The following is a 27,307-nucleotide window of genomic DNA, read 5'->3' on the forward strand; positions in this document are numbered from 1 at the left end:
ACTGGAATATTTTTAATCCTTTCTATTGTTTCTCTCTTATTTATCAAACAATATTTACATCACATTCTAACAGCGTAATTTGCAAACGAGGCCCATTCATTTACTCTTTAAGAAACAATTCTTTCCAGTTTGAGTCGTAATTAAATAATATTTACAACTATATATTTATTTTATTTTTGGACATATCGATTGAAGATCTTAAATATCTCTATTGTACGAGATTATGTTAACCACGGCTACGCAAAATTGCTAGAGTCAACCATATCGAGCAGGTTTTGCCAATGTACCGTTGTACATGACAAACGAGGGCAAATTCGACGGGACCCGTGATATTGTGAATCTTCGTAGCGGCTATTTGCTCAACCAGTTCATCAAGGGCAGTCTGACGCAGGTTCAGCAGGAAACCATGCGTGTGATAAGCTCTGTACAATTGTTTCAGGTCCCTCTTGTCCACTTGACGCGTCATGTCGTTTGGAATGTCGGAGACAAAGCTTCGCAGAACGTTGACCGCGTGACGATTAAATATTGTTGTTAAACCAAGAGCGCTACGCCAGCCGGACAATTTATCTCGCAAATATTGCTCCATTTCGAGCGCACTTTCCTTTTCCTGCGCGTCTTCCTCGGTTATCTGTATCACTGTTGGTTCCGATGTGTGAACAGATCGACTGCTGGCGACGGACACAAGTGGCCGCCAATCTTTACTAATCGTTACGTCGTATCTTAAATTGTGAGGCAGAATAGACTTCTGCATATTCTCCCATATCTACAATAGCGAGATTGTTATGAAAAAAACGGGAAAGACATATAAAATAAAAATAAAGAGATCACACAAAGTGGGAAAGAAATGTAAACTTGTGATTGTTTGGAGAAATGAATTAATTTTTTTATACTAACGCCAGAGTGATTAATCAAGCGAGACACTTTCATCAACGAACAGCGACTGTCACTCAATTTATAATGATCCCCGATCTCGGGATCCCACAGAACGATGTCGTTTTTCTCAATGCTTAAAACAAATGCGGTCCATCGGCTTATTTGTGAGGAACCTGTGCCGACAAATATATATGCTAAATAAAATCGCGCTTCAATGCATATCGACGAGACAAAAATGATAGCATAGTTGTTCGAAAAACAAATTCATAACAAATTGTCTCCAAATTGGCATCAAACTCGATTAGAATTGGTGATCTAGTCTGTGTCAGGAACAAGTTTAAGGTGGATCAATCACTCACAAATCCGAAAACAATTTGATTCGAGAAACGAATATAGGCCTCGGACAAAAGTGGAAGAGGCCTGTAGACGTCCTATGCTCCACATGAGGAGATAAAAGGAATCATCATACATAGACAGAGTAAAAACCGAGCAAAGCTTTGATCAATTTTAATTTTGATCGTTTGTTATTAAACATATAAATAAAGGACTCTTAGTATTGAAAAAATATAATAAATAGGTAAAAGGCTAATAAGAGTCAAACATATAAAATTAAAAATTGTATCGACACAAATATATATTGACTTAACTGTATATAAAAAAATTAAACATAAAAATTAAACATAAAAATTAATAAAATATGTAATTTGTTGAATAATAAACAATCATATTATTATAATAGTAAAAAGCGCATTACATGTTTTGTAACCACGGGTTTTGGCCATCATCAGATGTACAAAATTTAAATACGCGAAGTAAAGCGTTAAAGCAGACTAGAGACGGTTTTAGTTAAGAATTAATAAAAAAATGTCGTTTATTATTATTGTCAATTCGCTGTCAGCAAGCTTCGTATCATTTTGCCGATAATTTGTTGTCATGTTTCACGTCAGAGGATTTGTGTGTCTGTCATCAATTTATTGATGTTATTGAATATAATAGAGAATTTGCAAATTAATGCCTTTTTTGTTGTAATAAAAATTTGTAAGAAGCATTTGGATAAAGCTTGTTTTCTCGACAGACTTCGACTGTTCCAAAATTCATTGTCGGACTAAAAATCTATAGAGTTCACGTTACGTGTATTATAGGGCATGGTAGTGAATGTTGAAGTACAATCTTGGTTGATTGCATAATGATACGCAGTGTTTTATCTTATCTGAATAAAATTATCTAGATGATCATCTAGATGAAATGTTGATGCTATCTTATCTTTATCTAGATAATAAAAATATTAATTATCTTTATCTGCATGTTAGATGGAAAAAAACCATCTTTATCTAGAATGATGTTTAGATACTTTGGTTTATATTTTACGTTGCTAAAAATGTGAAAATATTAAAATACTTTCTTCTACGCAGTTCATGTTTGCAGGAAAATTTTCAACCTCAGGAAGAGAGTGGGTGCATCTAATAGGATATATAATCTAATCATTCACATTGCTTACTTCCATGCAATTAATATAGAGGAAAAGAACTGTATAGAATTTTTATATGATTCTTCATTATTTTTTTGAAAATTATAAGAGGCATTGTAACAAACGAGTTATTAAATATAAAAATTGTTAAATTTAGTATTTTTCAATGATTTTGAGAAAAAACTGATTCTTAATTTATAAACGAATAAATAGTCTTAAAAATAAAAAATTATCTGGAACTTTTCAGATAAATTTATCTATATTATCTAGATTAATTCAAATGTATAATCATCTTTATCTTATCTAAGATAAATTTCCAAATTTTCATCTTATCTTTATCTAGCTAATTTTAAAATCATCTACACGCAACATTAATGATACGTACCTAACAACACATACGACTGCAAACCGAAACCTTGCAGCAACGTTGCTAGCAAAGCCGCTCTGCCGTAGTGATCCACCTTGTTCACGTTTAAAGCCTGGCGCGGCGGGACCGGGCCGTAGTGCATTGGCAAGGACGGCAGAAGCATGGTGAGCCGTGCAGCGTCGTCGGGGGTCTCTACACCGGCTATTCTGTAAGACGTCGCCAGGCAGCGTTGGATCCCCTTTAACAAAGCATCGATGGCGTTAGCTTCCAAAGACTTGGCATTGCTGGGCTGCTCCATCTTCATCAACACGTAGATCCGGGTGTGCGAGTGACCCGGACTGGCCTGCACGTAGCCGAACGACAGTACGGGGCTAAAGAGAGGGGACAGGCCGACCCAGCGTTCGAGTTCCTGATAATTCCTGTGACTCTCCAGAGGTATCCTCGCCTCGCCCAGCCATTGCTGACCCCAGACGGGATGCTGATCGTACAGGCGGAATTTCACGTGGTGTTCGCCGTTCTGCCTCGGCAACTCGAAGTGCATGGTCTGTTGCCAAATCGGCGCCGGCCCGTCCGCCGTTGCGGTCGCGTGAACGACGTTGCCCCATTCGACCTCCAACAGAGGAGCGACCAGCGCCGATTCCTCCCTCACCGGCACCTCCACCCCTCGCAGGATCGTCACGGCGAGGATCGTTCTCCCTGCGGTGTGATGCCTGCGACCGCTGGACGACGGCCTGAGCGGCCGGCTAGCCTGGAACAAATTCTTCAGGGACACGTCCAGCAGGGAGAACGCCGACTGCTCGGTCACGACGATGTCCGGCGGTTTCGATTCGCGCGACGACGACGCTTTGCGAGTCACGCCGACGACGTCCGCGTTGATAGCCAGAGCTGGGTCCGCCAGCAGAAAGTACTTGGCGTCTTTCCTGCTGGCGGAGCGTCTGCGAGGCCGCGATAAGGAGAGGCTGTTCTGCGGATCGTTCGGATCGTTGCTCGGCCTGTAAAGATACGCGTTGCTCTCCTCCGCCTCGCTGCTGCCGTCCGTCTCCCACAGGGAGACGGTGCAGACGACAGTCCCGGCGTACATTCTACCCGAGCTGCCGCTGATCGCGAAATCAATCTCCACTTTGTGGTCCCTGACGCTGCGCTGCGGCAACGGTAACGGCAGCACGCTGGACACCCCGTGTCGTGCGTGCACCTGTATCAAGAGACCGTGGCATTCCGCATTTCGCATCAACAATTTGTACAGCTTCCGATTGAACGGACCGTTCGTCGTGAATATCAGCTTCCCGCCGAAAAGCAAGGAGACCGAGACGATCTCGGGGACCGTCCCGGGCCGATCTTGCCGTTCTTCCTCGCGCGGCGCGTGAACGCGGACGTCCCGCACGGCGATCTCGATTAGTTTCCCGCGAAACCGCGGCTGCGACTCGAAGTCTAGCGATTTAACGTCGTCGAGCCGGTAAGGCTTGACTATCTTGTCGGTGAATGGATTCTCGGGGACGTAAAGTCCGTCCTCGACCGACGTGTTTTTATCTCGGTCTTTCCTGTCCGACACTCGCACGGTTCTCTTACTCGTCGTAAGTACTTCGTCCGTTTTCCGATCGTCGTCGATCACCGGATACGCGTAGCAGAGGCTGAAATCTTCCTCAGTTTTGTCTTGCGAGCCTCGTGCGAATCCGGTTACGAAATCAATGTCAGAGGAGGACATGTCGCGATTATGGGAAAAAGGAAACGGTTTCACTCTCTAAGGTGCGCTTTAATTCCCGCGTGATTTATTTATTACGGCATATTCAGCTGTTATTTATTATTTTACTTTTAACGAGAACAGTATCAACATTTCTAACTGCTTCTGAATTATTTCTAAATTGTGTTAAGTTTTCTCGCCATGGTGCTATAAAATCGTTGTAAATGTGAAGTTTATTTGTTTTATTGCTGCACTGAACTCTATTAGAACTTTTCTTCTCGCTTTCGTATATAATATCAAAATATATATACTTATTTCATTTTAAGTACAAAAAAGGTATACTATAGTTATAACAAAACTTTATTTATATAAAAAACAGACTTGTACTGGGCCTGTAATCCGAGGACGGAACCTAAATAAACGTTTGTTTTGGCGTCTTTAATTTCCATGGCAACGATCCTCGTGACAGATCAGCTGGCAACAAATCAATAGAACAAACAGCGACATCTCATAGAGTTTTAAGATGAATTTGTATGAATATGCCGCTCGATCGATAAGGTGATCCTACTTGGTCAATGATAATCGTGGCCAGTAATATTGATCTTATTTATTGCACTGATGTGACGTACTAGCAGGGAATGGAAGTAACTCGTTACTTGTAACGAAGTTACAGATACAAGTTACTTTTTTGGTAACTTTACTGGTAACTGCGTTACTTTCTTTTTTTGGTAACTGTAACGGTAACGAGTTACATTTTTTGGGTAACGGTAACGAAATTTACAGTTACTTTTGTCGTTACTTTGCACACGATTGAACACGGTTCGATTGGATACATGCTATTTATAGCGCTTATCAATAAGACTTGAAAGCCCTTAGACATTCGGCCGTTATGATTCAGTAATTATTTTACACTTCTATCTTCTATGTAATACATAGGACATACAAATATTTCAATTTGCTGCATATTTTACAGGTTTTAGAATTACAAAATTGTGTTTAAAAAAAATTAAAAAATAAATTAAATAATAGTAAAATGAGTAGGGCTATGAACCCAAAAGCGAAACAGTTTAAAAGACGATGACAATAAGTGTCGAAACGTCGTTTGTTTTTATCTTGTTTTATCTATGTATTGTTCTAATATATATTTATACATTTAATTACATTGTCATCGTCGTTCTTATCGGAAATAAACTGTTTCATTTTTGGCTCGTAACCCTTCTCATTTTACTATTATTTAATTTATTATTTGAGCCATTCTACATTGTGTTTTTTTTTTTTAAATAAAACTATATATTTGTCAGTATTACATATAAAAAAAAAAAATGCAAAAATACATTTTTAAATTGATTTTAAAAAAGTAACGGAAAAGTAACGAAAAGTTATTTTTCAAGTAACGGTAACTGTAACGAGTTACTTTTAAAAAGCGATAACTGTAACTGTAACTAGTTACATTTTTTACTCGGTAACGAGTAACTGTAATTAGTTATTTTTAAAAAGTAACTTTCCATTCCCTGCGTACTAGTATCTGAGAATGGATTGAAATGGATTCAGATTTTCAGAAATACGGATGTTAAAATGAATTCTTTTCAATCCGAATACGTTTTATTCATTTATAGGAATTGCATGGAGCATATCTGTATACCTTTCAATCGAAAAATAATATCAAACTAATAAAATAAAATAATAGAAATTTTGAATAGGAAGTTTTTCAATCCAATTGCATCCAATTGAATCTGATTGAATCCAAAAAAAAGTTTTTGCTGTTTAAAATACGAATTCGAATAGACAAAATGTCCAATCCATTTTAATCCATTCTCGGATGCTGGGGTAACTGTAACATAAATCCTAAAGCCATTAATATAAACCATACTGATTTCTGATGCTCGAATACTAAAATTCAGACATTTATCAGTATTCTACATCAAGCCATCGTACTACGTTTACACGGCAACGCTTTACGCCGAAGTTATATAACATCGATGTTACGAAACTGGCCAATCATAGCTATTCCTCTGAAGAATGGAATGACTGTGATTGGCCACTTTCATAACATCGATGTTATAACTTTGGCGTAAATCGAACCGTGTAAACGTAGTAAATATTAACCATACACGATTAGTAATATTGTCAGTATTTATTAATGTTGACAATATTATATTGACCATGTAGGGTCATCTATAAACATACGACGTACGTATCATCAGCAATTACGAGATAGTGGCGCCGATAGCGGCAGAAAAAAAGAAAAGACATGAAAACATAACCTTCCTAGTCCTGCTGTGACAGTTGTGAAAGGCAAATTGTTATCTTCTAAAGTGAATTAGCGGATTTCCTTAGCGATTGATTGCAAGGACGTCAATTGAGCTTGAGTTGCGAGAATGGACGAGGAGATGGACGCTGTGAACGAGGAAGTTCCTCCAGGAGAAGCCTCGGACGAGGAAGAGATGGTGACGAGCGAAACGGAGGAGCAAGCTGACACGGAAGTAGTAGAAATCGAGTCGGAGAGCGACGATGACGACGACGAGGATGACGATTACGAGGACGCTAAAGAGGCCGAGGTGAAAGCCCTGGAAGCTTCCTTGTCGAAAAACCCGTATGACTATTCTAGTCATGTGGCCCTGATCGACAAATTGCACACAATGGGCGAGCTCGACCGCTTGCGAGCTGCTAGGAACAATATGAGCACCATATATCCACTGAGCTCCGAGCTCTGGCTTGCTTGGATAAGCGACGAGATCAAATTAGCTACCACTGATGACCAGAAGACTGAAATAGTCAAATTATGTGAACGAGCTATTCAAGATTATCTATGTAAGTTTTTCCTTGATAGCCTTGATCATAAAGCTTCCCTACACGGTTAGTAATACTGAGTCAGTACTACTGATCAGTATTCCTGACATAGTTTTTACAATCTTATACGATCAGGTATTATTGATAATATTTCACTTTAGTTTGACGTGATTTGACGTATATTGTTATCTATGGCGACGTGGATCTTAAGGAAAAAGCATGTATTTAAATACAAATCATTGTCAGTATTCTATGTCAATCCATTAATATTAACCACACACAATCAATAATATTGTCAGTATTCGTTGATACTGACAGTATTACTGACCGTATACAGAGGCCTATAGATTTGAGACTATTATTTATATGGAGACAAGGAGATCTTAACACTGTAATTATATTTTAGCTGTAGAAGTATGGTTGGAGTATCTACAGTTCAGCATTGGATACATGGGCAAGGATGAAGAGAAAGTTCGTCAACTCTTTGAACGTGCGTTGGTTGTTGTTGGAACACATGTCACAAAAGGAGCGATAATATGGGAAGCATATCGTGAATATGAGAATATAATATTTGCCTCTCTACTGTCATTGGTAAGAGATACTTACTGAACTAAATAAAATAATAGGAACAAATTTTCCATTGGACATTATATAATGTTTTTTTTTTTTTCTTATATTTATATTTACTTTAAATTTATCTTTGTCCTACATTTATGTTTTAGGATGATGATACTGAAAAAAGAAAAAAGAAGGCTCAATTGGAACGTATTATAAGTTTGTTCAAACGTCAATTATCTAATCCTCTTTTGGACATGGATAAGACATATGAGGAATATCAATCTTGGTGTACAAAATATGATACTGAAGTAGATACTGATGAGAAGTCCATTTCAAAATGCTATAAACAGAGTTCTGCAAAATTGACATTGTTTCTTCCTTATGAGGAGAAGCTTGTCTCTGCACAAAACCAAAATGAACTACTTGATGCTTATAAAGGATACTTATTGTACATAAAACAAAATAACCCAGATTTTGTTAAAATGCTATATGAGAGAGCAATAACTGATTTAAATTGTTTAGAAACGTCGATTTGGTTGGATTATATCACTTATCTAGAAAATGAATCAAGACTTGAACGTGAATTAGATTCAGTTTATCAAAGAGCATCGAGGAACATTCCTTGGTGTGCAATAATTTGGCAAAAATGGATGAGATCGTATGAGAAATGGGACAAACACATATCGGAAATACAAACGCTATTAGAGAATGCCTTGTCTGCTGGATTTTCAACGGCAGAAGATTATCGCAATTTGTGGATTACGTATCTTGAATGTCTGCGGCGCAGACTCGACCAATATCCTGACGAAGAGAGGGATAAGTATTTGAATGTTGTTCGTAAAACGTTTAACAGAGCGTGTGAGCATCTGGCAAAATACTTTGGTCTGGATGGCGATCCTAATTGTGTTATCCTGCAATACTGGGCAAGATTTGAAGCAATACATGCAGATAACATGGAACAAACTAGAAGATTATGGGCTGATATTCTTTCGCAAGAGCATTCTGCAACAGCTTCTTATTGGTTGGAATACATAATTCTAGAAAAGTAATTATATATATTTAAATATAATGATGATTTTTACATTTATAACTTTGTTCCATTTCTTAAAGCATTTTTCTAATTTATTTATAGAAGTTACGGAGATTCAAAGCATTTAAGGAAACTGTACCAGAAAGCATTAAGTTCCACACAAGATTGGCCAGAAAGTATAGCGAATTCGTGGATAGATTTTGAACGTGATAAAGGAACTTTAGAGCAAATGGAGTTCTGTGAAGAAAAAACGAAGGAAAAGCTCGATAAAATTATGACAGAAAGGCAAAAAGCGCAACAAATTCTTTCTCAGAGTGAATTGTCTACACAGGATAAGAAAATGACGAGTAAGAGAAAGGTTGATGATGGCAAGTGGAAAAATTTAGGAAGTTCTCCATCGAAAATTGTGAAAACTGACGTCCGAATGAAACCAAAATTACGAGCAAATATTTTTAGTACTGACAGAAAAACAACAAATGATCAAGAGAAATCAAAGCTAGAAGTCGTACCACCACCAGGTTATAAAACGACCGAGGATAAAGATATGGATGATAAAGATAGTCAGCATGAAGTAGATGATAATATTACAATTTTTGTCAGCAATTTAGATTACACCACGACCGAAGATGAAGTAAGAGATGTTCTAAAATCTATTGAGCCGATAACGTTATTCAGAATGATTAAGGATTACAAGGGACGTAGCAAAGGATATTGCTATATACAATTAAGTAGTACAGTACGTATACTTTAATACATATTTAATTTTGTTTAATAAACTTCAAACGAAAATGTAGTTACGTATGAATAAGTAAAAAAGATAACCGTTGAAATATGCGTATAAACTATATACAAATCATATCATTGTAACATTTCATTACATATCTTGTCTTAAAATTTTGAAGCATTTAAATAAAGATAATTATTTAACCTTTTAGGAAGCCGTGAAAGAAGCTTTGAAATTAGATAGAACAACCATAAAAGGACGTCCAATGTTTATTTCAAAGTGTGATTCTAACAGAAATACCAGGAGTTCAGTATTTAAATATAGCTCTATACTTGAAAAGAATAAACTCTTTGTTAAAGGTACAACATGTTTATCAACAAATCATATATACGCAACAGTTACAGAATTGATTAAGAAGATAGGGGTCAATAATGAGCATAAAATAAGGTCATACATAATAATTTATTAAGACATCAAATTCATCACAAGAACTAATTAGAAATTCTATAAAATTCTAATATATAGAATGTTTCGACTTAACTCAGTTTTCTTTAACCATTGAAATTACAATAAAAATTATACTTTAATTAAATAAAAATTGTTTACTTATTAAAGTCTCAAATGGCTGAAGAAAACTCAGTTAGTTAAAACATTCCATATATTAGAATTTGTTTGAATTTGATAAATTATTGTGTATGACCTTATTTTATGCTCGTTATTGATTTCTCTTTTTAATCAATTGTTTTTATAAATTCAAGTAGTTAATTTATATTTTATTGATTTTTCTTACGTTTAGTCAAACCATATATTTTCAAATTTTTTGATAATATCACTCCTGCATTTAATATTATGTTTAAGGACTTCCACTTACAATGACAAAAGAACAATTGGAAGAGATTTTTAAGGTTCATGGAGATTTGAAGGAAGTTCGCTTAGTTACTTACCGTAATGGACACTCGAAAGGGTTGGCTTATGTTGAATATCATGATGAAGCGACCGCTGCAAAAGCCCTTTTGAGCACAGACGGTATGAAGGTTGAGGATAAAGTAATCAATGTTGCGATAAGTCAACCGCCCGATCGCAAGAAAATGCAAACAGAGGAAAATGCAGAACAAGTAAAATCACTAGGAGGAACATCAACGAGCCGTACAACATTCGGTGTGCCCAAGACTTTATTGTCTATGGTTCCCCGTAATGTTAAAAAGAATACCAATAACGGCAGCGCAGCTTCGAATGGAAATCACACACAGTCGATGAGCAATCAAGATTTTAGGAATATGTTTCTCAATAAAAAATAACTTGCCGTATCACACGAATGTTTTTTCTCACTCTATATTAATGCTGCATTAATTTTAAAATTTATATTAACTCTCCTCTCTACGTATGTGTTATGTATTATAATATTAAAACTTACATATATGCTAGTAGTAATACTGTTACTGTTAGTGAACGAATCTGTTGTTAAAAATTTATCAAATGTGCGTTGTATATTATGATATACAAGTGCTGTCAAATAGTCAAATGTGCAGTTACTACAAAATTCTGTACGTTACGTTATTATACGTTAAAAGATTTGTATAAATTGTACTCAATTATGTATGCGTATATATCAGTGCTTTGCTTTTTTTTTACGTATATATAAACATTTTTTTTTCTAAAATATCTTATGTTCTAATCTAAAAGATGCCACAATCCATAGAGATAGATAATTACTAATTCAGTATTAGTCAACTTAAACTATTTGTACAAATCGATCTTTTTATTTTATATTAAAAGATTATAAAGGAGAAATATATCACAAGATAAATATAATTATATAAAATAAATACTTTTAATACATATATATATAATTATTGATATTTATATACAAGAGAGAGTACGTGCTGAGTATGAAGATATATGAAGATATATCGCTTGAAATGAAGTTTGTTGACAAATGTATAATACTTCGCGCAACAATTGGCGTATGGATTGAATTCGAAAATGCCTTCGAGCTACTTTTTCTCCAGGGTGCGATACTGACAAATTGAATACTGTTCTACAGCTGAAGCTGTGTGTTCGATACGTGATGTTGTCGTTTATGTCTCGGTGGGGCAACTGGCGGACTCTCCTGCACCAGGAGTCTCCTTGCCATGAGCCATTTTTTGACTCTACCAGCATGATAGTAGTACGTGTAAAGCAACGCCATAGCAGCCAGCACCACCAACAGGCACGTACCAGCGATGATAAAATTGAACAGCCAATTTGGCCCGGATTTCGGCAACGGGCTCGTATCCGTCGGCAATCTATCTGTGGGTGTGGGACTAGTCGATGGCCTCGGTGGTAACGTCGCCTCATTATCACCAATGACGATATCGGCGCATGCCCGAAATTCTTCTTGAGGCCCACATCCTACCGCTCCTAAACATTCATGTGACTTTGTGATTTGATGTGTGAAAAAATTCTGATATTTTACTTATTATATGTCGCAGCCTTTTTGCGAAATCAGCCTTTTCAGGAAATGCCTGCGGCATTTATACACACAGATATAAGCAATGTTCACGATTATTCTATATAACACATTTTGTTTCCAAATAATCAGATTACAATCAGATTTAGTTTTTATAAAAAGTGTAGTGAAAAGAAATCCATTATTTTTGCATGAAATCTATTGGAAAAATAATGGATTTCTTTTTACTACACCTGTATAACGATTTGTTAATAGTGTGCTAATTATATTTACTTGAAGTAAACTAGACACGCTTTGCCTTACTAAACCAAAGCCATCAAATGGTGCAGATGTTATGCAAGAAGAGTTGCAACTCTATTGAGTCATTCTTATTATGTAGGCTAAAGTAATAGCACTTTCTAGCGCTCCGATAGAATCTTAATGATGTATGGCAGAATTACTGATTGTTATATCACATTTATACATATGTAGTTAAAATGTACGAATCAAAAATATAAGATAGAATAATTCATAAATTCACATTTTTAGATTATTTGCAACACAGCAAAAAGCTTGTTCCAAATATTATATCTTTGACATATGAATTTTCTGACCTACTTTAATTCTTCGTTGCCATTTGGACCGTTATAAATTTAGTAGACAATATATTATTTTTTTTTTTTTTCAGAATCTATATACGTTTCAGCTTAATAACAGCGACCTTTCATACTTCGGTAATTATATATGTCTCATTCATAGCGACGCCGCACAGGCATTTCACGGTCAAATATCGGAGAAAATCGGCGTACCTGTGCCGTTGCCACAGTCGCCCCAGTTATTCCCAGCAATGTATCGCCACTGGAAGACGCATTGAGCGCAGGTCAGACCCTCCGGTAATTTGTAATAGCCCTCAAAGACCCGATTGCCGGGGCCAGGGTAATAACGGGTGGATCCATTCTCAGCACTCAGCAGATGTTGGTCCAGGCATTCCTGGGTGACCTCCTGGTCACGATAGGTCATAGCGCAGGTGCGGAACTCGAAGTAGCCGTGATGGTTCGCTGTCAACTCCACACGGACCGGTATGACCGATCCGGTCCGGTAACGCCGAACGATCACGGCGTTCCCGTATTTGCCACCCGTTTCATGAATACGTGGCTAAAAAATGAAATAAAATGAAATAAATTAGAATATTTACTGCGTCTTCCCCTTTTTCATACTTATATAATACGTTATATATACAATCTTTTATACAGGGTGTTCATTTCCAGCTGATTATCTCAAAAAATATAAAAAAAATACAAAAATAAGTTAATTAAAACACGTGTTCCATGATTTCGAGGGGGAAAGAGAACGGCGCTCTCAATTTTTTATTTGGAAGGCATTTTCAACGTAATTTGAAGCTCAAATTTATTATAACAAATGTTCAAAATGTTCTCCGTTGTTTGCTAAACAATAATAAAGGCGATTTTGGAATTCTAAACGAACATTTTGGAAAATATTTGCTGGAATAGCTCTCTACATTTCTGTACAATTCTTTGACGTAAATCGTTGATATTTTCCGGTGGAGTTTTATAAACAACGGATTTTAAGTGTCCCCATAAGAAAAAGTCGAGTGGCCACCATAAGATCTGACTCCACTCGACTTTTTCTTATGGGGCACTTAAAATCCGTTATTTATTAAACTCCACCGGAAAATATCAACGATTTACGTCAAAGAATCGAGAGGGTAACCACTTAATGTAATCGTGGGATAGAGTTCCTGAAATCAGTATAAGATTCATATGAAATCCTTATATGTACAATCCGATAATTACATATGCAATTGCAAGGAATAATTGTATAATATCAGATATAATCGTTTATTTTACTAAATAACTTCATATGTAAATATATAGTGAAGAAAATTATTTTTCATCAGATGGAATCGTATGAAATCAAATAAAATTATGTAATCTGTGGGACAATATTTCAACTAGTGTGATTACCCCCTCGTAAAGAATTATATAGGAATGTAGAGCTATTCCAGCAAATACTTTCCAAAATGTTTGTTCAGAATTCCAGAATCGCCTTTATTATTTTGTTTAGCAAACAACGGAGAACATTTTGAACATTTGTTATAATAAATAATAAAATTTTATGTAATAACTATGCCTTGCTATTTTCTTAAATATCTCCTAAAATAGTGATCAAACAAAAAAATGTTTCCTACAGAAGCTACTTGTTTTTTTTTTTTACGTAAAATAAGATTCTGTAATAAAAAATATTCATTTCCATTTAAAAAAACAAATTTGACCTTCAAATTACGTTGAAAACGCCCTTCAAATAAAAAATTGAGAGTGCCGTCCTCTTTTCCCCTTGAAATCATGGAACACGTACGTGTTTTAACTTTTTTTTGTATCTTTTATATCTTTCGAGATAATCAGCTGGAAAGTTTTCAAATGGACACCCTGTATATATATTAACATTAGGATATTTTTCTTTTAGAACTCCATTGCATATGTGTGAAACGACGAAGAAAATAAATGCGAATGTTGATAAAGGAGAAAGAAAGAAGAAAACGGATTTCACTTCCGTTTCGAGCTACTTTCGTCCGTACGATATCAGACATACATATCAAGGCCAAGTGTCCCGCATAAAAAGCTTCGCAATAAAAATGCGGTCGATTATTATAGGAAAACGAGACACACGAGATCACGAAAGCTATGAGAGATTATCGAAGAGATTATAACCGCCATCTTTTTCTTCTTTCGAGTACTACAGTCAATATACCGCATGCACAATATCCAAGTGAAAGCTAAATTCTAGGTCTATAATTTTGTATGCTGTAATCCGATGATTTAATTCGCGATTAAATCCAAAATAGAATTTTGTCGTCCTAGTTTATTGTTTATTAATAAAGTTCACTTTGACGATCTATAAGATAAATAAATGTACCACTTCGTGGACATGACCCAATTGTTGGACAAATTGTGACAATTTTAAATATTAAGTTTTTGATGATATGTGTTACTGTAAATAAATTTTTAAGCAATTTTTCATATTATTTAGAAATTAAGTATTATATAATTTATTCATATTAAAAATGATACTTTTGTAAAAAAAATTTCGTTTATAGACAATCGTCTATTTATTAGGATATTCACATATATGCCTGTATCAATTATTAGACATTCCTTAGCGTATCTGTTTACTGAATGATCAAAAAACATATTTTGTATATATTACATATAAACTTTATATAAAACTTCACTAATTACTGCAATTTCGATAAACTTTTTTGTACAATCTTGATTGATAAATAAGTAAAATGCGATTCTCTTCTATAATAAAAAAATTGCTTATTATTTGTCCAATAATTGGGTCATACTTTTGTAGACACAGAGAGACACGTCACATTTTTTGCCTAATAATTAGGACATTTGAATCATATTATATTTATGACTAAATACAATTTATAGTAAACGCAAATAACATATTTGATAATGGATTTAGTTTCAGAAAACATCCATTCTTACTAAGCATGTGTAATAAACTAAAATTTTAATGTTTCTAAAGTTTAAATAAATAATTTCGTCGTGCAATTCCTTAACTGTTCAATAACCGGTACATTTACCTTAATACACGACAGAATTGGAGACAAGATTCTGTATGAAGTATTAATTCGTAATTGAAAAATAAAATGAATTAGAGTGAATTAGAATTGTAAAATTGAAAGATTTTTTTTTCAAATGTATGGTTTCATTGCGTGCTTGGATGTACGATTCTAAGGAAAACAATCAATAATCGGTTCACGGTTGCAAAGCCGCGCTCTGTTATTAAACAGCGAAGAAAGTAATTACTTCTTTCTCTCGTGTCACGAGTCATTGCACGTCGTTTAATTCAGAATAATAAACTGCGCTTCGCAGCAAGGTACATTTCACTCACTTTCATTAGGGATAGGAAGGGAGAAATGAATAATAAGCGTCTAACAAATAGCGTCGAAAATTTTGTTAGCATAGCCACTAGTAGCACTTTCTTCCGAACGGAAATGTTCGATGAAAGTTTTTTTTCCCTTTAAGAGTTGTGACTTACAATTATCGAGTCAATCGAATAATTATTTCGCATTAATCATGCCATTTGTTCCATCGACTTGACATTTGTCTCAAGCTTAATGGTTGCTTTCTCATCCAAGTGACTTCTTTTACTATGTAAATTTCGGCGTATTTTATTATCATTAACATTTAGATAGAAGAATCAGCCGACAGGCAGACCTTCTACATTCATACTGCATAATTTTTAGAAACGTGTCGACATTACGGTGATACTGTATGGTACTCCACGGTCAACAGAGCGAAGAATCGCGCGTAATGATGTGTAAGAGTCGGTGTTGTAAGAGGGATGTCGGGAAGTAATTAAATACATATATAGCGTAGCTGGATTATCATCTTTGAATCGCAAACAACTACCTTCGCAGACTTTCCATTGTCATTGCAATTAAATCTCTCAGATTCCCATTATTTGGCAAGGCCAATGCAGGCCGTGTCGTGTGATAAACAGCTCATCTTGAAACATAATGATGAGACATACTATTCTTAATACTGTATATATATATATGTATATGTACCAACATATTATGATTCTAGTCTTAGAAAACAAATAAAACTCACTCATGTATGTATGTCAGATTATAATTGCAGAGTGATCTATCTAAAGAGATTACTTTGGAATTAAAATATATACATAAAAAAGGTTTACCATGTATGTATTTTATAATTCTCCAATCAATATCGACACAAACACGCACGCACGCACACTAAGAATATAATATAATATCAATATAATAATTTCGTACTCTCGACAATACAAATGTAATATAATACGTGATAAACACAACCAATGAGAAATTGCCTTTAACGGTCGAGCTTGGATCTTAGGTGTTATTACAACTTTGTGTAAAAATTTATATATTACGTATGTAGTCTTTTAAACCGCACGCCGAATAATTTTTCGGTCTTGAAACGCTACTCTACCACAATAATATCATGAGTTAAATTATCTACCAATTTAACAATTTTGATGCTTACAGCATCTTGGATCTCATTAATAATGTTGAATGACATGTTAAAATCTATGAATGACATATTAAAAATCTGTAAAATAATTAATTTATACAGCGAAAAATATTACATCGGCCGGGAGTCGAATCTTGATCTGTAACATTCCGTGCGAGCGTCCTACCAGTTAGACATAATGCGTAATGTTACGTAACAATTACATTTTCTATTGAATGTAAAATAATTATAACATTAATATTATCGCAAAGTTTGAAAATAACGCTGTTACTTTTTTTGCAGTAACGATAATAATTCAGTCGCGTTACAGACGTTTCACTTTAGTGTCCCTAGAAGTGTACCTCTAGTTGTGTCGTTGTTATAACAAAACAGTGAAATACTTGAATTTTTTAAATGCTTGTGTAAACATGCAAATATATATTTACAATTTAACACTGTATATAATAAAAGATTATATTTTATATTATTTGCAATAAATACGATTATAAAATATTTACTGTCTTATTTTTATTCCTTAAAAAAGTATTTTACATCTTAGATTGCATTCTGATTCGTTGTAAATACTGAAAAATTGTAATTTACATTACATATATATGCTACGGATTTTCAATACTGCGGAAGTGAATCTTAAAATACATTTGTAATAATGACGTTAATGTTTGAAAACAATATTTAATTAAAATCCGGCAATTGTTGAGTTTAGCTCACGATGATTGTTTCTGCCAGATTCGATCGTTTTTTGTACAAAAACGCGTTGAATGAGTCTAATCTTATCAATATGAGGGAGCTAAACTCAACGATTTCCCGAAAAGTAACGATTCGTTACTCTATTACTTTTTCAAGTATAACGGTAACAGTAACGAGATATTTTTAACAAAAAGTGACTATAACGGTAACGCGGCTTTTTTTTAAGGTAACATTCCCACCCACTGATAATGTTATTACTTTTACAGTTGGTGTTGGTGACTGGATTTTTAACTCACCGTTGGAGAATCCCAGGGATCGCCGCAAATGCCACATTTCCCTTTATTCCGTTGCCACTGCCTGGTAAATCCACCGCAATAGCACTCGTGATCGTTATAATCGTGAGGTGTGTCAAAGCCGTACCTCCACATGGAGGCCCTCGAGGGTGGCTCTATCAGTCTTCCATGGGCAGAGGCTCTTCTAACGACTAGCAGACTTGCAATTAATGTCAGACCAAGAACGAAGAAACGCATGTCGGTCACGAAACGAGCCGGCCTCTGTAAAAGTTCGAGTCATCAGGTATAAGTGCCGATCGAACGATCGCAAATGCAATGCGGTTGTGATGCAATTTGTATGTGTACTTGAACGCGCATTTGAATTCGAAATTTTTCTTCCGTCGTGCTGTAGATCGTTATGTATTCGCATATCAATGATTCACGCTACGTTAACGCCGTTCGGAGCTATCTAATCGATTAATCCGATCGAAGGGGACAGAATGCCTTCTCTTTCGTTTTATTTGACAATTTACTTCAGTATCAACTGAACATAACTTACGTATATCAATCTGTTTCGTGCTCGTGTATTTAACAATTTATCACATTTAGCAGGCTCTTTTATTTTGCTATTATATGCCTGTTCTGATATACATACAATCGCGATTACATTAATAATTAATCTATTATTGTTTCAAACAAAGCAGAATTAATTCACTATTATTAGTTAAAACGTAATTGTTGCAGGCAAAACAAAATTAATTTACTGTTATCGTCACTTTTAATTAACATTATTATTTAAAAGAATAAGCGTTACAACAATGTACATCCGCGGGTGAACAATTACGTATGGAAATGATCAAACGGAGGTTTGATGACCTCTCTGCCTACTACCGAGCGTTACTCAAAAAGTAACGGAGAAACACACACGCGAATTACAATGATTAGCAACAGTCACAACAACAGTACATTAGAGACGCAAGAACAAGCATTCAATGAGCAATGAAGGTCAAATGGAGTTTCCACGTTGATTCGGAGTATACTTTATGTTGGACGTATAAGCGTGAATTCTGGTACTTAATCGATATATATCTCTGTCTCAACACGACCAAGGCATGAAGGAGTCACGAAGGTGCATAATGTCGATGGTTTAAATGCCACATTCGAAAGCTACGCGAAAGAGAGAAAGAGACACAATGGTGAAGGAGCCACTGAACCGGTTATTACACCGACACTTCACGCATATAGTATCCCAGATATCGCGAAATAAATATTCGTCAAAGTAAGAATCTAGAAATATTTGAATATATATATATATTCATTCAAGATAAGAACAATATGAATATAGTCAGATTAAAAAGAAGATAAATTGTAACCCACGCAATATTTTAGCATTAGAATTCTCGTCTCAGGTTTAAAAGTTCGGTTTTAATCATTTACGTATTGATTCGACTTTGCGCTGCTCCATCACAGAAATATTTGCAAATGCTTCAAGGCAGAAACGTAAGAGTATATCTCTCTCTGAAAATATTAAAAGATAAATGTGACAAATGTGGTCTTTTAAAGCGTCCTTGGCGTGAAAATTTTTTTCTTAGATATAAATGACTATTAATTTGCTTTCAATTCTGGAAATATTCAAAATAAAAGTAGGTGACATCGAACTTTTTTTTAACTTCAAATGTATCTTTAAATCTAGAAACTCTAGTGTCTAGTCATTGTCATAAAATTACTTTCTTGTGTGTTCTCATATCCAGAGAATTAAATACTTATTATCGCATGTAACTTCAGCATTGTGGGATAACGAAAGTACAAATAATAACGTATATAAAATTATGGATAAAAAAAGAGTAGAAAGAATTCTATAGCATCTCTACAATTGTTAATGATTTAATGTATCTTTCAATACGTATTGACCTAAAAAGTTCGAAATTCATGGATCCTTCGGCTTCAATATTTCCAGAAGAAAAGTGCTGATAGTTTTTAAACAATTAATGAATGAAAGTAAAAAACTTCTCGAAATAAAATAACTGTATATAGGAGATGTAAAAGGCATATTTTAATTTCGTGATTCAGTGAATAACTCTTTGCTGCTCGAAGAATTCTTGAGAGTAAAAACCGTTATTTGGACCTTTGTTCAATTACGATCTTGAAAATTTATTAATAAGCAAATTAATTGTCGTCGATTCCTCGTGCTTACCTGTTCGTGTGAAAGAAGCGAAGGCTCTGCTTTCCCGCGGCACTATTCTCGCATCGGTCGCAACTGTGAGTCAGACTCGGCCGTGCGGTGAACAAGGTCCGGACCTCGGAACCGGTCGCTAGACGACTAAAGCCGACTTCGAGTCAGACTCGGGGGACCGACCGAGAGAGCACTCGCTGGCCGATCGCCGGTGTGGGAGTAGGTTATTAGAACGAAGCGTTCATTCACATTCACGACACGTTTTGACACGAGGCGAGGATGACAAGAGGTCCCCAAGCAATTTGACACTATCGTTCAGTTGCGTAAATTTGAGAAGCCATTGATATCGCAATCTCAGTATGCATTCCTTGTTAGACGTTTGTATTAAGAATCGTTTTTTTTATATATTAGCAGTTTATAGATTATCATAAAATTATAAATCGATTAATTTATACATATTTAATTTAATTCAATTTAATTTTTTATTTTTTTATCAATTTATTTTAGAGATATTTTACTCACATATATTTAGAAATTACATTCAAAAATTATATCGTGCTATATATGTATGTATAAAATATGTTTAGAAATCATACATAAAATTATTCATTATTAACGCATCTTAATAATCAATTTTATTAAGATATCAGTAATAAAACTTACTAATTAATAGATTATAATTAGTAGTGTTGTTTCTGAAATCCAAACACCAGGATATGAGAGAAATTTCGGTATTAAATTCTTGAGACACCTGAGAAGCACGCTAGTCGCATAAATTGGAAATTGCTTCTGACATGCCCCGACATGCTCGATGGAACGTTCAGGTGAAAATCGGGTTCGACGATCGATAGCTTCCTTCCTCTGCAAGGAACCATGGAATTATAAGATAATGTTAAGGTCAAAAAAAAATGGGCAATGAATATATATTCTAAATAAAATAAAATAAAATAAAAATAGAACTCTCGAGAATGTTAAAATTAAAAATAGAAACGGGCTAATATGAGAGTAAATCTGCAGTAATTAGTGCGAATTTTATATAATAATTAATATTTTATTAAACTCTAACACTTATAATAATTTGTCAGACGTTTCGGCTTCACTCTGAGCCGTCTTCAATGATCTGAACGATAATAATATTAAAGATAAGGTCTGTTCTTTATTGCTGAACTTTTGCACTAGTTCATATCTTTCTTCCTTTTCTTTCCAGGAGAAGGCTGGTGCAAGACCTATAGTCTTCAATGACTGGACCAGGAGAGTGGTAACTCCTTCATCTCTTCGTTCGACTTTGACAAAAAATTAGATGGTTTTTTGGCAATGAATGTAAGATCAATATATATTCTTTTCGACAAATTTGAAATATACTACTTTAGAAAGAGAAAAGATCTGATTTTGATCAACTATTGAAATATTGGCTTTTGACTGAATCTTTGAAAAGACAAAAAAAAAAACGATATTTTTATTGGTGAACGTTTCCTAGCCGAGATGTCAGGAGATTAGAATATTTCACACACATACTGACTACAATTATAGTATATCAGTTGACACGCATTTCACATGTCTAGGCTATTAGACAGATAAGAATAATGACGAAGAGGCTCTTTCCATTTCTCAACGAAAGACCAGTGCCTTTCACGGAGTTTTCTTCCTGTCGCATCGCTGTAATGAAAGCGTTCGAGTACGCACCCGTATACTCGCCGTGTCTCGAATTGTGACTTTCGCGAGACATCGCTCGAAACGGGACGGAAAATATTTCCGCAGTTTGTACTGTGCGACGAAGTCAACAAAGCGGCAAGGTTAGCCACGAGGAAGATACAAATCGGCAGACGCCACCGCACTCTCGCTCCTTCCGCAGGGTTCTCTCTTTCAACTTCCGGTCGACAGCTTACTCGATACGCTCCTCGAACATCCGCTTCCGGCTTTTGTAGCTCTCAGAAATTTCATCACTATGTAGTGGTCCATCTCCATCCAACGTTTCTGGCTAAAATAGTTGTTGCGGAGAGGAAGAATAGATTTGTTGTGGATAATGATTTCTAATTTTCCAAATTCTTTTGTGAATTATATATATATATGTCATTTATGACTCTAATATTTATCTATATTACTCATAAAATAGTTATGTCCATATTATAGATTTCTATAGAGTTTTTTTATTTATAAATTATTATTTGTTAGAAAAAGTGCAGTCTTGTATTATATCACCAGTAGAACTCTGTCAAACAACCCGCGATTGTGTCTCTTTTCGCTACACAACTTCTCATTACACGTGAACCGTCCCGCGCGGATGCATCTGTATCACGACCGGAATAAGAATACTTTCCCACGAGAACGATGGAAATTGAGCGGAAAGAGCCGCCCGCTGTAACGGCTAGCCGAAGTGTAAATATCCTGAAAAGGAAATGAATCACATGGGCGAGATTGTCTAGTGATTTCTATAAATTTCTAATTGACGAGCAGATTCGCATGATTCATAAATGATACGCTCTTCGATTATATACATATACACTTGACACAAGAACCAACGCGACAAACTCTCTCTTCGCCGTTCAATTAATTTCCAATTGGAGAACTAAATCGTTCTGAAAAGTTTTGGACGTGTGTTTTGTGATTCTTCACATATTGATATGTAAGAGGTGTTCGCAAATTGCAATTTTAATCCTTCAACTAGTATAGAGTTGATCTTTCCTCAGCGAAAAGCAGCGTAATAGTAGGTCGTCAAGATTTTAATTAAAAATTTTATTACGAATTTATAATGCTAAGAGTTAGAAAGTAAAGTAGCTGCTAATGACAACCTCCTTGGACACTTTAATCAATGAAAAATTTGAATTTAAATTAGCCAGAGGCTGTAATTAAAAAGACATCCGGTAATTTCGGGACACTGCACAGAACATATACCTTGGTTAATTATAATGACAATTCATTAGAGGAAAATGATGAATATTCCAGTATGGTTAAATTTGGTCAAGTTTGCGATGCACAGGTATTAATATTCATCAGTCAGTCCTAACGCTGCAGGAAGAGAGTATCGTATTGAATGCGCATTGTGAACGTCTATCGGTTCTAACGCAAATTCCGCCGTAAGCGAGAAGGTCTACAACCTTCGTTCCTATTTAAGAGGCCTTTCCTTGATCCGTGCGCGGAATAACCGGTCCGTGCTCGGGTCCACCTACGAGGTCAAGTCCAACTCGCAACATCTCTCGCGTACAGAGGCGTATTCTCCAGAGCAAGTACATGTCTAATATAAAATATGAATACACGCATTCTGGTTGATGAATCGAACGAAACGGGGTGAACGCTTTTGCTTTTCATGGTGAAAGGCTGCTCTTCTGATAATTTTTTTTTCGAATATCTTTCCCTATCTTCTTCTTCCTGCGGTAACGTTCAAAATAGTTCGAGCTCATTAAGAAGCGCTTCTACCATATGTCGTGGGCGTTAGTGTGGGAAAATGAGTAATTGATTAGACTTACCTATGCTTAGCTCATCTGACCTCGTACCTGACATTTCAAGTAATATAGAACTTTCTTCATCAGAACGAAATAGAAACTTTCAATTTTTCTTTCAGAGAAATGCATTTAATTTTGTAAAATTACGTATCGCTTATCTTACTCGAATATATATAACATAATAACTATTGGTTTTGTAATGTTATAGACAATATGGACTCGTAGATGATTGCTAGAGATAACAATTTATTACGTAATAATACAATAAATATTTAAAAAGATACAGAGTTTGTCTCACAAATCGTAGTTAATATACATAAAAATTTTGAGCAATTGTATAAAATATTATACTATATATTAATGAATAATCGATAAATTTCAATATTTTGATATCGCACATAATTTGATGTACAGTCAATTCCAGTACATAACAAATTTCAACAGAGAGAGTTAAATAAAATTTGTTTAAATAAAAATTTTTTAATTACAAGTTAAAATATATAATTATAAATATAAGTATGCTCTTTATAATTTTTATTGCAATATATATATTTTTTACACATCAAATATATCTCGAGAATATTGCTATTCTAATTTTAAAATATTATGTATGTACATTAAAGTTTTGATATCTCATATGTCTTCAACTGTACTGATATATATGTATAAATTTAACACAAAATTCTTTATTAAATAACGATTTTACATGTTAAATTTCGGCTAATTTTTAAGCCCTTTTCAGATATACATTTAAAACTGTATTTACAATATTAAAAATTATAATTGCATCATCCGAAGCGCCTACAGATATGCGCTCCGTCCGTGATCACTTATGAAAGACACACACTATACTCATTTCAACTTTTTTTAAATTTCATATTACATGAAATAAGTATCTGGACGCCATATTGGGTCAGCCATTTTGAATTTTATACTTTTGATATAAGATTTATAGCGTTTTCTCTTGGCTGCACTATAACCTCGCGCGAACTCCTCAGTCAAGGCATATTTGTCCCTGTCCGCCGGGCGATGAGGATTTGCGGGAACACTCGTTGGAGACGTTTGAACAGTCTAGTGACCAGGATGCTAATGGTGGCAAATTCTCTGACCGTCGTCCAATGAAATCCTATAATAATCTGCTATATTCTCTCCTATATGTGCATCTAATGGCAGACTTCCTGAGTCTCTCCTCTTCCTATTACCCCTCTTCCCATTTCCTCTGCTCCCTTATCCTCTAATTCTTCCTCTCCCTCGCCCCCTTCCTTCCACCGCTTCTGCGTACCCCCTAACTCCACCTCTTCTTTACCCCCCCTACCTCCACTTCTTCTTTACCCCCATTTCCTCTATAACTCTCTCAATCATATACAGTCTTATATACAAATCTTGCAATTGACAATCTCGTTCTTTCTTAAAAAAAAAAATTCTTATAATTCTAATATCTCAGATGTGTAATTGAATTCAAATTTTGATAGCAGATTCTTTAATAGCCTCAGTGCTCTACAAGCTCTCATCAGCACATAATGAGTGATTTGCGTTCTCTTCGGATACTTTTTTGGAATTGAATAATGTAGATATTATGGCTCAATAAATTAAAAATTAAATATAATATAAAGGCTACGAGCCAAAAACATATATGTATATTTAAATTAATAACAAAAGAATATAATAAATTAAATAAATACATCGAGATATTATAATCGAAAAGGTGTTATAAACAATTATTATAAAAACAAAAGATTGATAAACAGACGTTTCGATCTCGCTTGGGTCATCCTCAATGTTAAAACGTATAAATTTAAATGATAATTAGCGAACCTTATAAAAAATAATGAAGTTACTTGTTGCACCATTCCTAACTTCATCATATATGAGATGTCAGCGATGTTGCTGATTATTGACATTGCAATAGTAGTTTTATTTTCCACAATTGAAAGATGAAAATCAACCTAGGTTACTTTCATTACTATGGACGAAATATGGATCCATAATTACTTCACACCCGAAACGAAGGACCAGTCAAAACAATATATGGACTTCATCGGGTGAACCAGCTCCGAAGGAGGCGAAGACCGTGAAGTCGGCCGAAAAGGTGATGGCCACAGTTTTTGGGATGCATGCGTTATAATTCATATCGATCATCTTCTGTCGAAGCAAACTAATTAATAGTGATTACTAGGGGGAGCCTTATTGAATCGTTTCAATAACATTTTAACGAAAAAACGTCCCCATTTATCCTCGTTAAACATGGGTGAACAACAAGGATAAGACGATACACGGGGGTACTCGGGTGATGTTTCCGAACGCAGCCTTGGTGAAGAAGAAAGTGCTCTTCCATCAAGATAATGCACGTGTTCACACGTGCTCGGCACCGATGCGGCCAAATTCAATGAATTCCGCTACGAATTGCTTCCCCATCCAACATATATTCGCCAGATTTAGTCATCTGCAACTATTTCCTGTTTCCAAACTTGAAGAAATGGTTCGGAGAAAAGAGATTCACCACCAGAGAACAGCTCATCCCCGAAACAGAAGCTTATTATTTTGAAGGGTTGGATAAATCATATTATTCGGACGGCTTGAAAAAGTCGGAGAATTATTGGATCAAGTGTATCGAGCTGAAAGGAGACTACGTTGAGAAATAAAAATAAATCGATTAAAAAAAATGTGTTTTACTATGTTTTTCTAAAAACTTATTGACTTGCCCTCGTAAAAAAATAAAAGATGAAAAAGACATGAATGTGAAACGAAAGAATGACATAAGGGTATTATCGCATGGAGGAGGAAGAGGAGAGGATTGTATCGTAAAAATATCCTTCCTATGTACGATATATAAAGTACAGGCAAGAAGAAAATAGTTAGAGGAATAGATGGATGTATTTATAAGAATTAGACCAGAAAATGTGGTTAAGGAATATAATGTTGATAGATGAGTGGAGGTTAGTTGAGTAAATTAAGATAAAGAAAAGAGAAAAAAAGAATGTGTGAGGACAGGTTGATAAATTGTAAACCAAATCCCCTTCTTAGGCTATGTGTGCTCTTGAAGATAATAAAGTTCTTCATTATTATCAGACTGGTAATTATTTAGAATACACTCGTCACCTCCGATTTTGATAAAATTAGGCTTATTCGATACATTTTTGCACAAAACGAAAGAATCTGTAAGAAAAAACCTTAGGACGGCCCTGCCAATCGAGATATTAAACATTATGCTGATTCTACAATGAGTCGGTAGTCAGTGTACTGTCAGTAGTCCTAAAAATCTTATCGGTAAAATTGACCAGTAGTATAGCTACACCGATTCTAAATCAGGTCCTCTGAGGGGGATGAGGGGCGAGGGAGTATGACGACACGGATGCGGGCGAGGGGATATGACATCACGGGGAGGGGAGAGGGGTGACGTCACAGGGTGAGGGGTAAACGTCATAGAGGGAGGGGAGAAGGTGACGTTACAGATTACGACGTCACTAGGCGAGGGATACAACGTCTCGGGAAGGGGATGTCATTACAGGGTGAAGGGGAGAGGAGAAAATTACGGGGCTCGCGAAGGTGTGGTTGCCACGGTGTATTACGTCACGCGGGGGTTAGTAGCCGCCGGGTGTGGTCCTTCCGGATGCTACACTTACTGTGTATACTTGCTATCCCTCTTCCTCTTATACGCCGTCATTTTCTTCCCCTTATGCGACTATATTTCACATCTTTGTTCCAACAATTATTTTATTTTATAATTTGCTTAAATAATGATAAGGTCGTACGCAAAAAGATATTTCT

General features: G+C 35.4%; 3 protein-coding genes across 3 annotated transcripts; 1 reads left to right on the forward strand and 2 right to left on the reverse strand.

Annotated features, from left to right (window-relative positions):
* Window positions 1-226: 226 nt before the first annotated feature.
* On the reverse strand, window positions 227-4,410 carry LOC108777698 (coiled-coil and C2 domain-containing protein 2A). Its single transcript, XM_018544644.1, has 3 exons — window positions 2,727-4,410; window positions 895-1,046; window positions 227-763 (listed from the first exon to the last, which is right to left on the reverse strand). Exons 1-3 carry the CDS (start codon window positions 4,408-4,410, stop codon window positions 227-229), a joined length of 2,373 nt encoding a protein of 790 aa, XP_018400146.1.
* Window positions 4,411-6,638: 2,228 nt separating this feature from the next.
* LOC108777673 (squamous cell carcinoma antigen recognized by T-cells 3) lies at window positions 6,639-10,852 on the forward strand. The gene is made up of 6 exons (XM_018544619.1): window positions 6,639-7,197; window positions 7,583-7,767; window positions 7,899-8,779; window positions 8,867-9,500; window positions 9,700-9,847; window positions 10,347-10,852. The coding sequence occupies exons 1-6, from the start codon at window positions 6,765-6,767 to the stop codon at window positions 10,784-10,786; spliced, it is 2,721 nt and encodes a 906-aa protein (XP_018400121.1). The 5' UTR covers window positions 6,639-6,764; the 3' UTR covers window positions 10,787-10,852.
* Window positions 10,853-11,370: 518 nt separating this feature from the next.
* On the reverse strand, window positions 11,371-20,194 carry LOC108777684 (uncharacterized). The gene is made up of 4 exons (XM_018544630.1): window positions 20,121-20,194; window positions 17,951-18,208; window positions 12,726-13,071; window positions 11,371-11,888 (listed from the first exon to the last, which is right to left on the reverse strand). The coding sequence occupies exons 2-4, from the start codon at window positions 18,182-18,184 to the stop codon at window positions 11,527-11,529; spliced, it is 942 nt and encodes a 313-aa protein (XP_018400132.1). The 5' UTR covers window positions 18,185-18,208; window positions 20,121-20,194; the 3' UTR covers window positions 11,371-11,526.
* Between the last annotated feature and the right edge of the window lie 7,113 nt (window positions 20,195-27,307).

This window comes from Cyphomyrmex costatus, unplaced genomic scaffold (assembly GCF_001594065.2).
Source record: "Cyphomyrmex costatus isolate MS0001 unplaced genomic scaffold, Ccosl1.0 scaffold455, whole genome shotgun sequence".
In the NCBI taxonomy this organism is placed as follows: domain Eukaryota; kingdom Metazoa; phylum Arthropoda; class Insecta; order Hymenoptera; family Formicidae; genus Cyphomyrmex; species Cyphomyrmex costatus.

What these genes read in the sequence shown, in the direction of transcription:
- LOC108777698 (XM_018544644.1), bottom strand. Translation starts at nt 4,410, where the DNA reads ATGTCCTCCTCTGACATTGATTTCGTAACCGGATTCGCACGAGGCTCG. An exon ending in GCAGTCGTATGTGTTGTTAG is followed by an intron (nt 1,047 to 2,726) that starts GTACGTATCATT and finishes TTGTCGGCACAG; the next exon opens with GTTCCTCACAAATAAGCCGA. An exon ending in GCTTGATTAATCACTCTGGC is followed by an intron (nt 764 to 894) that starts GTTAGTATAAAA and finishes TCGCTATTGTAG; the next exon opens with ATATGGGAGAATATGCAGAA.
- LOC108777673 (XM_018544619.1), top strand. Translation starts at nt 6,765, where the DNA reads ATGGACGAGGAGATGGACGCTGTGAACGAGGAAGTTCCTCCAGGAGAA. An exon ending in AGCTATTCAAGATTATCTAT is followed by an intron (nt 7,198 to 7,582) that starts GTAAGTTTTTCC and finishes ATTATATTTTAG; the next exon opens with CTGTAGAAGTATGGTTGGAG. An exon ending in GAATAAACTCTTTGTTAAAG is followed by an intron (nt 9,848 to 10,346) that starts GTACAACATGTT and finishes ATTATGTTTAAG; the next exon opens with GACTTCCACTTACAATGACA.
- LOC108777684 (XM_018544630.1), bottom strand. Translation starts at nt 18,184, where the DNA reads ATGCGTTTCTTCGTTCTTGGTCTGACATTAATTGCAAGTCTGCTAGTC. An exon ending in ATCCCTGGGATTCTCCAACG is followed by an intron (nt 13,072 to 17,950) that starts GTGAGTTAAAAA and finishes TTCATTTTTTAG; the next exon opens with CCACGTATTCATGAAACGGG. An exon ending in CGACTGTGGCAACGGCACAG is followed by an intron (nt 11,889 to 12,725) that starts GTACGCCGATTT and finishes ATGAATGTTTAG; the next exon opens with GAGCGGTAGGATGTGGGCCT.